The sequence below is a fragment of the Somniosus microcephalus genome, chromosome 20 (assembly GCF_052327205.1).
Source record: "Somniosus microcephalus isolate GS21.2 chromosome 20, FLI_Smic_1.0, whole genome shotgun sequence".
In the NCBI taxonomy this organism is placed as follows: Eukaryota; Metazoa; Chordata; class Chondrichthyes; order Squaliformes; family Somniosidae; genus Somniosus; species Somniosus microcephalus.
The window spans coordinates 75,300,184-75,312,997 of record NC_141006.1 but is presented as its reverse complement, the minus strand read 5'-3'; the positions used below and the strand labels follow the sequence as shown (position 1 = coordinate 75,312,997).

Here is a 12,814-nt window from a genome sequence, read left to right as displayed (position 1 = left end):
ATCGCATTGCTGTTTGTGGGAGCTTGCTGTACGCAAATTGGCTGCCGCGTTTCCTACATTACAACAGTGACTACTCTTCAAAAAGTACTTCATTGGCTGTAAAGCACTTTGGGATGTCATGATGTCGTGAAAGGTGCTATAGAAATGCAAGTTCCTTTTAATTGTAAATTTTTCTGAAGTTCACTTTTCTTTTCTAAAACTTTTTTTTAAAGATATAAAACTTCCCAGCCGTCAGCAAGCATCCTCTCAACAGACACAACACGCCACAGGGTGGTGCAGTGCGGATAAAAATAGGTACGCGGACAAGCTTAACCCTGCAACAGCCACAGGAAACCTTCAGAGAGCTTGCTGCACAGTTCAAAAGTGCAGAGAGGGAGAACGGCTGCCGTACGCTCGCCTCTGTCGTCAGGGGGAAGCAGCTGTTGCTGCACCTTTTGCCAAGGGGCAAGATACAGTCTGGCTTAAGGAAGCACCTTTCAGTTACTGCGTCCACCAGGGAACAAAAAAGGAGTACATGGCCACCGACCCCGCTAATGGCCGTTCGTTTTGACAGTTGTTAACCCTCTCTGGGGAGGAGACCAGTGCTGCAACTTGACGAAAAACAGCTTTGATCAGGGAGATAGCAAGCTAGGGAAACGGGTAGGAGAAATGAAGGAGAAGAACTTGCATTTATTACATCACCTCAGCACTTCTCTCCAAAGCCTCTCAAAACTTCACGGAGGAGAAGGTTGAATGGGAGGGTCAGATTAATTCAATGATAGTGCAACTGTATCAAAAATTACAGGAATTTTTTTAAAAATCCGGCACGGACGGGACCGACGAGGTGCCGGTTCATCAAAAATTCCGGATAACCGAAAGCTATAGTAAAAGATAGAGCCGAGAGCTCCGTATAAAGCAACAAACCCTGTTGCTTATCAACAGGTTCAGAACAATGGCCACAAGTTCCAAGCGTCTCTGTAACTTAGCAACAGCTGCAGCCACACCCTTGCACAGCAACAGATGGAGGAAGGCAAGTAATAAAACTTACCTGAACCTACTCCTGAATTTTGCCGGTTAACCGAGATTTCCGGTTATTTAGGTGCCGGTAAATCGAAAGTTTCCTGTAACAGAGAGTTGCAGTAGCTCTGGTCTGAGGCTTGATCATTTCAAACTGCATCGTTGCAAATGTAGATAAAGTGAACATGATGGCTGAGGTTTTTCCCAGGACATCTCTATCGATCTCAATGAAGGACAAAGGGACTTATTTTCTTTGATATGGTATTGAATAGAAAGACTTGCAGTTATATCGCACCTTTCACAGCCCCTGGACATCTCAGAGCACTTTACAACCAATGAAGTACTTTTTGAAGTGTAGTCTCTGTTGTAATGTAGGAAACGCGGAAGTTAATTTGTGCACAGCAAGCTCCCACAAACAGCAATGTGATAATGACCAGATAACCTGTGATGTTGATTGAGGGATAAATATTGGCCCCAGGACACCGGGGATAACTCCCCTGCTCTTCTTTGAAATAGTGCCGTGGGATCTTTTACACCCACCTGAGCGCGCAGACGGGGCCTCTGTTTAATGCCTCAGCTGAAAGACGGCACCTCCGACAGTGCAGCACTCCCTCAGCACTGCCAGCCTAGATTTTTGCGCATAAATCTCTGGAGTGGGACTTGAACCCACAACCTTCTGACTCAGAGGCGAGAGTGCTGTCCACTGAGTGTGTGTTTGTGTCTAGGTTATTGAAAGACAAACAAGGTGGGTTTATTCTTTCTGCTCTTGTGGCTGATGCAATTGTGCCTGAAATGAATAATCATCAGTAAAGTTACATTATTATTTAAGTAAGTGGATTTATGTAAGTCAACGCCCAGGCTAAAATAGCATCGTACATTAATAGCTTGGGCATGAATGGAAAATCCTGATCCAATTCTTCCAACATATACAGTTAATTACTTGGAAGTACTGGCTTATTTGGACAAACATGGCAGCTATTTTGTATCTACAAACAGCAATAAGGTGAATGCCTGGTTAGAATCGTAGAATCAGAGAAATTTACAGCACAGGAGGCCATTCGGCCCATCGTCTCCGTGCCGGCCGAAAGAGAGCTCTCCAGCCTGATCCCACTTTCCAGCTCTCGGTCTGTAGCCCTGTAGGTTACAGCACTTCAAGTGCACATCAAAGTACTTTTTAAATGCGATGAGAGTTTCTGCCTCTACCACCCTTTCAGGCAGTGAGTTCCAGACCCCCACCATCCTCTGGGTGAAAAAAATTCTCCTCAACTCCCCTCTAATCCTCTGACCAATTACTTTAAATCTCTGCCCCTGGATATTGACCTCTCTGCTGAGGGAAATAGGTCCTTCCTATCCACTCTATCTTGGCCCCTCATAATTTTATACATCTTAATTAAATCTCCCCTCAGCCTCCTCTGTTCCAAAGAAAACAGCCCCAGCCTATCCAATCTTTCCTCATCGCTCAAATTCTCCAGTCCTGGCAACACACTCGTAAATCTCCTCTCTACCCTCTCCGGTTAGTCTCAGTCTGCTGGCTGAGGGAATAATGTAACTATATTATGAACACACATTAATAAAAGGGGAGAGAGAGGCTGGTCCATTGACCCCACTCCATTAAACCCACTCCTCCTCATCCACAGAGTCCCTGCTCTTCTTTTGAACAGTGCTACGGGATCTTTCAACATTCATTGTTCAGTTTAAAATTTAATCTGATAATGCGACACTCCCCGAGGACTACACAGGAGCGCGAGCCTACACTAGGTGCTCAACGCCCAATTTTAACCTAACCCACCGAGAAGGAACGGGTCAGATACCCGCGTCACACCCCGCTCGATTTAACGTTGCATTGAGGTCACGTTAAAAATCGGGGCTCTTCTAACTCAGGCAAGGATTGCCGCACTAACAGACAAAAATAACACTTGGATAAAAAACAGATGTTACAGGAACAGAGAACTGAAGTTCCCAAGTGAGAGGTAATCAAAAGAACCAGGGCATTGGGCAAGAACTGTTGACTCCAAACCACTTGAGATTTTTTAAGTACACAATTTTGCTACAATAACACATCACCACATCCTACTCGATTCATAATTAATTGTCTTCTGCCATTCCCTGTAGGGTATATTTTCCTAATTTAACACTGACCCAAGCAATATGAAGCATTAGAAACAGCGTAGAATATTTACGTGTATAAAACGTCACCTCCAAAATATTGGGAAGTGCACCATTGTCAAAATTTGAAGAGGGCGGAGATGTCCCAGAATCTTAGTAATAAATCTCATTGACTTCAGTGCTCACACCTCAAGTGAAAACTTCCAAGTTCACCACTGCAGCATCCCTGGAATAAGGTTTTAAAAATCACACGAGGGCTGCAAGTGAGTTTTAGTCAACACCATGAGTGGGGTGCAAATCACACTCTCCCATCTCCACAGCATTTATGCGGTTTATACCACACATTCGTAGAACAAAATGAAAATAATAAAAAAGGTACAAATATTGAACGGGGACTAGATTTCCGTGTGGGTTTATGACGAGTGGCTTGGGCTGGTCATCCTGTAACTGTCTCTTTCACCATGCACGTCTGCACCCCACCCCCCATCCCCAATCCAACTCATTAATCAGGTCGCCTCTGTGAAATAAAGAAAACTAGTCGATGGAAGTTAATGCATTAGCAATTTTAACCTCCTGGATCCTCTTGCCGAAACGTACCATGGGTTAATGAGGGCTGTTGTGCAAAGACCTTTCTTGTTAGCCGTCTAAATGATAGCATCGTCCGCCCCGGCGGGTGGACGTAAAAGATCCCATGGCACTGTTTTGCAGAAGAGCGGGGGAGTTCTCCCCGGTGTCCAATATTTATCTCTCAACCAACATCACTAAAACAGATTATCTGGTCATTATCACATTGCTGTTTGTGGGAGCTTGCTGTGTGCAAATTGGCTGCTGCGTTTCCTACATTACAACAGTGACTACACTTCAAAAAGTACTTGATTGGCTGTAAATCGCTTTGAGACATCCGGTGGTCGTGAAAGGCGCTATATAACTGCAAGTCTTTCTTTTCTTTCTTTACTGGCAGCTGAAGAATTCAAACTTAGTTAATTAAATAAAAATCTGGAATAAAAAGCTAGCATCAGTAATGGTGATCACGAAACTACCGGATCATCATATAAACCCATCTGGTTCACTAGTGTCCTTCAGGGAAGGAAATCTGCCGTCCTTACCCGGTCTGGCCTATATGTGACTCCAGACCCACAGCGATGGTGGTTGACTCTTAACTGCCCTCTGAAATGGCCTAGCAAAGCCACTCAGTTATCTAGAAGGCGGCTCACCACCACCTTCGAGGGCAGTTAGGGATGGGCAATAAAATGCCGGCCTTGCCAGCGACGCCCACATCCAGTGAATGAATAAAAAGAAAAATGACCTGCTGCAAACTGACACTGGGACAGGAACCAGGGGCACTGGCCAATTTCAAATCTTCATCGCAGGGAACTACGGTTTCGGAACGAGGAAGAAGAAACAGTAAAAGGCAAAGTTCGGTGAGGAGCGGAGCCACGCAGACCAGCTTAGGAGCTCAAAGAAAATAATCCAGCAGGGTTCCTATTCACTTTCCAGCGACATTTGCCGAAAACGAAATGCACAGGGGCGTATCAGACAGCGCTGTGATTCCCCTCACGATAGATTAGCCTGCTGACGCACACGGCCCAGGCTCACACACGACGAGTGGCCACTCGAGCGAGGTGCTGAGCTGCGCACGCTGCCCGCGGGACTGGACCCCAGCCCGGAGAGGAGGGAGAAAATCCAAACAGAAAAAACAGAGCACAACAAGCAGACGGAAGCTAATCTACGGGACTAAATATTTTTGTGGTGCTGCGTGTAAACGTTTTCGCTGCTGGAGAACTCGCCCTGGTCAGATAACGGGATCTGGAGATCGGTTTTGCCGGATTTCTCCACCGCGCTCCGACCAGGACGAGTTCTCCCAGTTTGTGATACAAAGTATGGTTTGTAAAGGACCCCTGGTGGCAAGCCGGAACAGCTGCAAGAAAATAAACTGAAAATCGGAGCCGATAACGTGAATCAAAAGGCGGAAGCTCGTGGAGTGTTCAGATACAATGCGTGAACCCCCCGTGCCGTGGATTGCGACTGTATTTCGGTAAAAGTCCCAGTGGCGGCTTGAAATCCAGCCAGTCTTCACTCTGGCCAACCACCATCCAGGGGCAAGGGTCTTGAGCCTCAGCACCACACAGAGGCTCTTAATTGGCAGGGAAAGTGGGGCTGGGGGCAAGGAAGGACCACTACAACAACACATCCAAAGGCGCTTCACAGGAGTGTTAGAAGACAAAAAATTCGACACCGAGCCACATAAGGAGAAATTAGGGCAGGTGACCAAAAGCTTGGTCAAAGAGGTCGGTTTTAAGGAGCGTCTTAAAAGGAGGAAAGAGAGGTAGAGGGGTTTAGGGAGGGAATTGCAGAGCTTAGGACCTAAGCAGCTGAAGGCACGGTTACCAATGGTTGAGCGATTATAATCAGGGACGCTCATGAGAGCAGAATTAGAGGAGCGCAGATATCTCTGGGGGGTTGTGGGGCTGGAGGAGATTACAGAGATAGGGAGGGACGAGGCCATGGAGGGATTTGAAAACAAGGATGAGAATTTTGAAATTGAGGCGTTGCTTAACCGGGAGCCAAATGTAGGCCAGCGAGCACAGGGGTGATGGGTGAACGAGACTTGGTGCGAGTTAGGACACGGGCAGCCAAGTTTTGGATGACCTTAAGATTACGTAGGGTAGAACGTGCGAGGCCAGCCAGAGTGCGCTGGAACGAGGGGTCACAGTCTCAGGATACGGGGTAGGACATTTAGGACTGCGATGAGGAGAAATGTCTTCACTCAGTGGGTGGTGAACCTGTGGAATTCTCTACCACAGAAGGCTGTGGAGGCCAAGTCACTGAATATATTTAAGCAGGAGATAGATATATTTCTAGACACAAAAGGCACCAAGGGGTATGGGGAGAGAGAGCGCGGGAATATGGTATTGAGATAGAGGATCAGCCATGATCATATTGAATGGCGGAGCAGGCTCGATGGGCCGAATGGCCGACTCCTGCTCCTATTTTTCTATGTTTCTATGTTACAGGCTCGATGGGCCGAATGGCCGCCCTCTGTGCTGTATGACTATGAATTCAGTCCAACAATTGGGTGGAGGACGAATTCCAACAATAGATGCTCGGTTACAAACACTAAGCAGACGGCAGGCTGGGCCCGTCCCAAACTCAAGTTTAAAAAAAAATAATATATATAAAAACACCGTTGGAGCAGGAGAAAGTGCATTCACAGCAGGATCCGATCTGAAAACAAGTCCTGCAGTTGTTTTAACTTCTGTAATTAAAAGACAAAGTTGGCAATGAACCAGCTTTCAGCCTCCAAAACTTGACAAAAACGTCGACTCTGCTTGTGGAGAAACTCAGGAGCCTTCATTAACGTGCCCCAGATGTGTCTGAACAGATCTGAATTGATGGGTGGAGGGGGGAGGAGAAAACACATCTGCATTAAGTCCAAGACTTTTGAAATGGCAATGCAGGAGGGGCACACACTTCTCCACGCTCCAAAATTACTTTTCAAGCATCCAGTTTCTGACGCAAATGCTGCCCGAGGCAAAAGACACAAGTCCGTCGAGAACAGCGACAGCAACGGCGCCAGGTATTCACAGTGTGTTGATGGGGTCATCATACAGCATTTGCTAGTTAAGCGCAGCCAGCATTGCAAATGGGGAACGAGGGTAACAGCATCCCATCGTGTTGCTACACAGGCCCACACCCAAAAGCACTAATGACTCGGTCTATTAAGGGAATCGAGGAATATGGGGATCGGGCAGGAAGGTGGCGTTGAGGTCGAAGACCAGCCATGATCTTATTGAATGGCGGAGCAAGCTCGAGGGGCCGTGTGGCCGACTCCTGCTCCGGTTTCTTATGTTCTTATGACTGCTGTTTCCTGGCCTCCTCGGGCTTTTCGATTGTCTGGTTAACTCTTCTCAAGTCAGCTCTTTTCCAATTGGTACAAAAGTAGAATGGCGGGCTCGAGCTTTTATTTAAGAAATTAAAGAAAGGTCAGGCTTTGTATCAGTGTTTTTTTTAACCAAACAATGTGAAGTGAAAAATGAGGCACCACATCCTTGAAGTTAATATTGGCCCACACAAGCTGTGTTACAATCTACTCAGATACCAGCACAAAGAAGTCAAGGGCATCAAGGATCAGTAAAAGTGACCATGAAGCTGTCCGATTGTTGTAAAAACAAAACCCAACAGGTGCACTAATGTCCTGTAGGGAGGGAAACGTGCCGTCCTTACCCGGCCTGAGCCTCCATGTGACTCCAGTCCCACACCCAACGTGGTTGACTCTTAACTGCCCTTGGAAGTGGCTGAGTGAGCCACCCGCCCGATCAGGGCAAATAGGGATGGGCAATAAATGCCAACCTTGCCGGTGACGCTCATATCCCGAGAATGGATAAAAAAGGAAAATTGTAGGAAAGCAGCAGCTTAAAATGCTGAGCTCCAAAAGCCACAAGGTTAACACAGCACGAGTCTCTTAACAGAGCTCCCAATGGCAAGCAGAACGTTTGTTTTACCAAGCAAGCACTGATAAACGGAGCAAATTAATCGTTGCCCGAGCAAATGCACTCGCTCAAAGTACTCATTAACTGCAGGGCAGTAAGGTTACATGCACTTAGCAACATGTTTTGGGAGCATTAAGCCACTTTTTTTTTATATATTCATTCACGGGATGTGGGGGCCGCCGGGAAGGCCAGCATTTATTGCCCATTCCTAATTGCCCTCGAGAAGGTGGTGGTGAGCCGCCTTCTTGAATACAACGGAGACTCACTAGACCATTTCAGAGGGCAGTTAAGAGTCAACCACATTGCTGTGGGTCTGGAGTCACATAGGCCAGACCGGGCAAGGACGGCAGATTTCCTTCCCTAAAAAAGGACATTAGTGAACCAGATGGGTTTTTACGACAATCTGGTAGTTTCATGGTCACCATTACTGAAACTAGCTTTTTATTCCAGATTTATTTATTAAGTGAATTTAAATTCCCCAGCTGCCGTGGTGGGATTTGAACTCATGTCTCGTGATCATTAGTCCAGCCCTCATGTTACCACTATGCTACCATCCCCTTTTAAATTGTGCAGAAATACCAATAGGCATTTAAACATTAAAATAAACGCCAAAAGCAAAAAGTGCCAAACCTTTTCAATAATGCACGGCTACAAGCTCATTGTCCAGAGCCTTTCAACCTCATTTCAATTTGAAAGGGGTCTGGGGATTATAAGAGCGGAGCTAGCCCCGTCACAACTTGCAGTAGTTTGTTTTTTCGATTTGAAAAGGAGCAAACTGTTCCCAACTTGAAACTCCAGCGTAAAATTCAAAAGGTGACTTGACTCTCCTCTGGAGTTCCTTTTCTCCGCTCTTTATAACATGGCCACCTTTCAGCTCGTTACTATTTGCTGAAATTTTTCTCCAAGCTAGAAATCCCATCCGTCTCGGTGGCCACCATGACCAGGCTTTGCCCGTTTTATTTATCACATTTTCCTGTTACAGGGTTCCTCTGTGTCCCAGGCTGCAAACGCCATCTGCCCCCCACAAAATCCTGACCGTCTCCTGTATGCAATAATAAAGCTCGACTTGCAAAGAATGGCTAGTTATTAAAATCAATGAGCCAAGTAGAATGAACTGTTACAGACTTGTTCCTCAGGTTGGCAACCTGCTCATCACAGAATAGTGCAGCACAGAAGGAGGCCACTCGGCCCATCGAGTCTGCGCCGGCTCTTTCGAAGAACAATCCAGTCAGTCCCACTCCCCCGCTCTTTCCCCAGATCCCTGCAATTTTTTCTCCTTCAAGTATTTATCCAATTCCCTTTTGAAGGCTACTGTTGAATCTGTATCCACCGCCCTATCAGGCAGCGCATTCCAAATCCTAACCACTCGCTGCGTAAAAGAGTTTTTCCTCCTGTCGCCTCTGGTTCGTTTGCCAATCCCCTTCAATCTGTGCCCTCTGGTTATCGACCTTTCAGCCACTGGAAACAGTCTCTCTTTATTTACTCTCTGTCTAAATCCTTCAATGATTTTTAAACACCTCGACCAAATCTCCTCTTAGCCTTCTCTGCTCATCTTTGCTGATACTCAAGGTGCCGGAGGACACGGTGTGCCGTTCCCCCTCTCCATCAGCTGCATGCCAACAGTGTAAATGATCCGCTATTCAGAGAGCTGACAGCATTGTAGACAAATGAAATGCACGATTGGGGCATGACCGAGGTTTCACTGAAGTAAATTTTCCTACATCACAACAAGGACTACACTTCAAAATTGTCTGTAAAGCGCTTTGGGGCGTCCGGAGGTTGTGAAAGGTGCTGTATAGATGCAAGTCTTTCTTTCTAAGTACATGTCATTGATTTGTACGTTTGCTCCTTGGGTCTCCAGGTTATAAAGTGGAGCCTCATGCACGGTCAAGAGACTAGCCTCTGACACAGAATGTCACACACACAACTCACTTTACTTTAACTGGATACTCTATCCACCGTACTCTAGGAAGGATGTGAAGGCCTTAGAGAGGGTGCAGGAAGGATTTACAAGAATGGTTACAGGAATGAGCGACTTCAGTTACGTGCATAGACTGGAGAAGCTGGGGTTGTTCTCCTTGGAGCAGAGAAGATTGAGGGGCGATTTGATCGAGGTGTTCAAAATCATGAGGGGTCTGGACAGAGTAGAGAGAGAGAAACCGTTCCCATTGGCAGAAGGGTCGAGAACCAGAGGACACAGATTTAAGGTGATTGGCAGAAGAACCAAAGGCGACGTAAGAAAAAGCTTTTTTACGCAGCGAGTGGTTAGGATCTGGAATGCACTGCCTGCAAGGGTGGTGGAGGCAGACTCAATCTTATCCTTCAGAGGGGGAGTTGGATAAGTATCTGAAGGAAAGAAAAAAATTGCAGGGATGTGGGGAGTGGGACTAGCCGAGAGTTGGTGTGGGCTCGATGGGCCGAATGGCCTTCTTCCATGCTGTAACCATTCTATGATTCATTCTATTCTAACTGGAACTCCTAACCCAGTGCATTTAAGGGGAAGCTAGATATGTATGCAAGGGAGAAAGGAATAGAAGGATATGTTGATGGAGTTAGATGAAGTAAGGTGGGAAGAACCTCGTGTAGAGCGTAATCACCTGTTGGGCCGAATGGCTTGTTTCGGTACGGTGTAATTCTATGTAATGTAATGCCACAGCATCTTTAATTCCTTCAACCATTGAGAGTGAATATTCCATTACCCAGAGACAAATATTATTGGCCACACGTCTCCTGAGCAGATCACACAGCCTGAACGGTCTGAGAAACAAGGTTATAATTTAGTTGTAGCACGGTGACTACCTGTAGTGGTGGAATAAATTTAACTTTTCCCTTATTTCCACATTTCATTGAGTCTCTGCAACTACTGGACTCTCCCCTTAAAATCATTACTTCCTAATGGGATTGGTTTAAATTTATCGCTTTGTGAATTTTGGGCATTGGGGGAAGGGAGACACCGACAAACGTTATGAAAATCAAAAAGTATCCTGGCGATATACATCCAACTTCAAGTCAAGTCATGAATCAGCTTGCCGTGTGGTTCCTGAATGTGGTCAGCCAGCAAGAGCCACTTGTGGCCTCAATGGCCCCAAAGGTCCACGGGCCGCAATTATGGTAGAAGCGCGAGGGGGAGGAGCAATAGCCAATGTTCCCTTTAGGCTGCACAACTCTCTGGACCCCCCACGCAGCCGGCTCTTCAACGGGGAAAAACCGTGCACGCGCGGTATTTTAAAAAGGGCCGCACCACCAAAAAAAACCCCAGAACATTGGTCACAGTTGGTACTCCTAAGGTCAGAATTCCCATATCCCAAGTCATTTTTGGGAACTGGTGAGTCGCCATACTGGCCGACCGACTGGTGACTATTATGCGGCCCACCTGGAGTCTGAGCCAGGAACATGGCCGAGATCTTCTCACCTGCACGCCCCCCCGCCGCCCCTCCTTCCACCAACCAAAAGATTTGGGAGGCCAATTTATTTTTTCCCCCAAACAGCCGCCTTACAAAAAGAGCCAAAGATCTGGCCATAAAAAGTTTTCTTGTATAAAGTTTTGAAGCAGCCCCGCTTTGGGGCACCTGCAGTTCCCCTCCGAGGGGAGATGGACCCGGCATCAGGTGCGCCCCCTACCCTGCCAATGACATTTTAAATTGTAGGACAACGCCCGACTCCACAAACCTTGTGGATGTTCAAGGCCAACACCTTTTCTCCCCCCTAACGTATTGGGCAGCAAAAGAACAGTTTAGAGGTGGTGGCAAGAAACAGGTAGAGATGTCTTAAGAACGTAGCCCTGGGATCCAGAATGACTAGTACTGGGGGCCAACAAGGAAGCAAGACATTGCCCATGTTACCCTTAATTTATTTATTCAGCAACAGGAGAGAAATACAGGAGGACGGGCAATAGGGCACATAAGAACGCAAGAATTAGGTGCAGGAGTCGGCCATTCGGCCCCTCGAGCCTGCTCCGCCATTCAATAAGATCATGGCTGATCTTCGACCTCAACTCCACTTTCCTGCCCAATCCCCATATCCCTTAATTACCCTAGGGTCCAAAAATTCTATCCATCTCAGCCTTGAATATACTCAACGACTGAGCATCCACAGCCCTCTGGGGTAGAGAATTCCAAAGATTCACAACCCTCTGAGTGAAGAAATTCCTCCTCATCTCGATCTTAAATGGCCGACCCCTTATCCTGAGACTATGCCCCCTAGTTCTAGACACTCCAGCCAGGGGAAACAACCTCTCGGCATCTACCCTGTAAATCCCCCTCAGAATCTTATATGTTTCAATCAGATCACCTCTCATTTTTCTAAACTCCAGAGAGTATCGGCCCATTCTGCACAATCTCTCCTCATAGGACAACCCTCTCATCCCAGGGATCAGTCTGGTGAACCCTGGTTGCACCCCCTCCAAGGCGAGCTTATCCTTCCTCAGATGAGGAGACCAAAACTGTGCCCAGTGGCCCCAGGTGCGGTCTCACCAAAGTGGCCATTTACCGGAACCTTCCGCTCCTTACCGAGAGGTGGCTGCAGCATCCCCGCATTCTTCTCGCAGTTTCCAATTGGCTGAATCTCAGACGAGTCCACCAGCCGCCAGAAGTCGTTCTTGTTGTCGCTGCCGTCGAGGCGCAATCGCAGCCGGGCACCGGTTATCCCGACAACTGTGGCGATGCACGTGGAGGTGACGTTCCGGGGGTCCTGAGCTTCCAGCTTCATCCCGATCTTGAACTCATTTACAGGTGGCGTATATGACTGGGGGGGAAGAGAGAATCAAAAAGGGTTTTATGTAAATATTGAAAGCAACCTCTGATCATTCTCTGCCATCCCAGAATAGCTTGCCACTTTAGAAAGAATCACTGAGTTAAAGAATAAAGTATTAGAGGAACTGTGCGTCATGATGAGAATCGGTAAGGTCAGACCCCCGACTGGGTGACCTGTATTTATTTTTCCTTCCCAGTTACATTCGTTCTTTTGAGGGGGAAAAAGTAGACGTCTTCTACTTGCTGTAGATGATGGGCACAGGGCTAAGGAACACGGGGCAGAGTTTCCGCCACACCCAAAATCGACCGAACCCGTGCACAAGATCGAGGAGTTTCAAGCGCAAGTTATGCCCAGCGCAAAATCGATTAACTCGGTCCAAAAGGAGTTGAATAATATCTGGACGGAAACAGGAGGATACAAACAGTCTAGGAAAGGTTCACTTGCAGGTGGCCCTTCGGCCTACTTGATCT

The 12,814-nt window shown here is 47.1% G+C and overlaps 1 protein-coding gene across 1 annotated transcript in view; it reads right to left on the bottom strand.

The window, feature by feature from the left end:
* LOC147103434 (polycomb protein SCMH1-like) overlaps positions 1–12,814 on the bottom strand; it is a 260,249-nt gene that overhangs the window by 152,812 nt on the left and 94,623 nt on the right. The window contains exon 6 of the mRNA XM_085963022.1: positions 12,101–12,335. Within this exon, the coding sequence (XP_085819148.1) occupies positions 12,101–12,335 (235 nt within the window). The remainder of the gene's footprint in view (positions 1–12,100; positions 12,336–12,814) is intronic.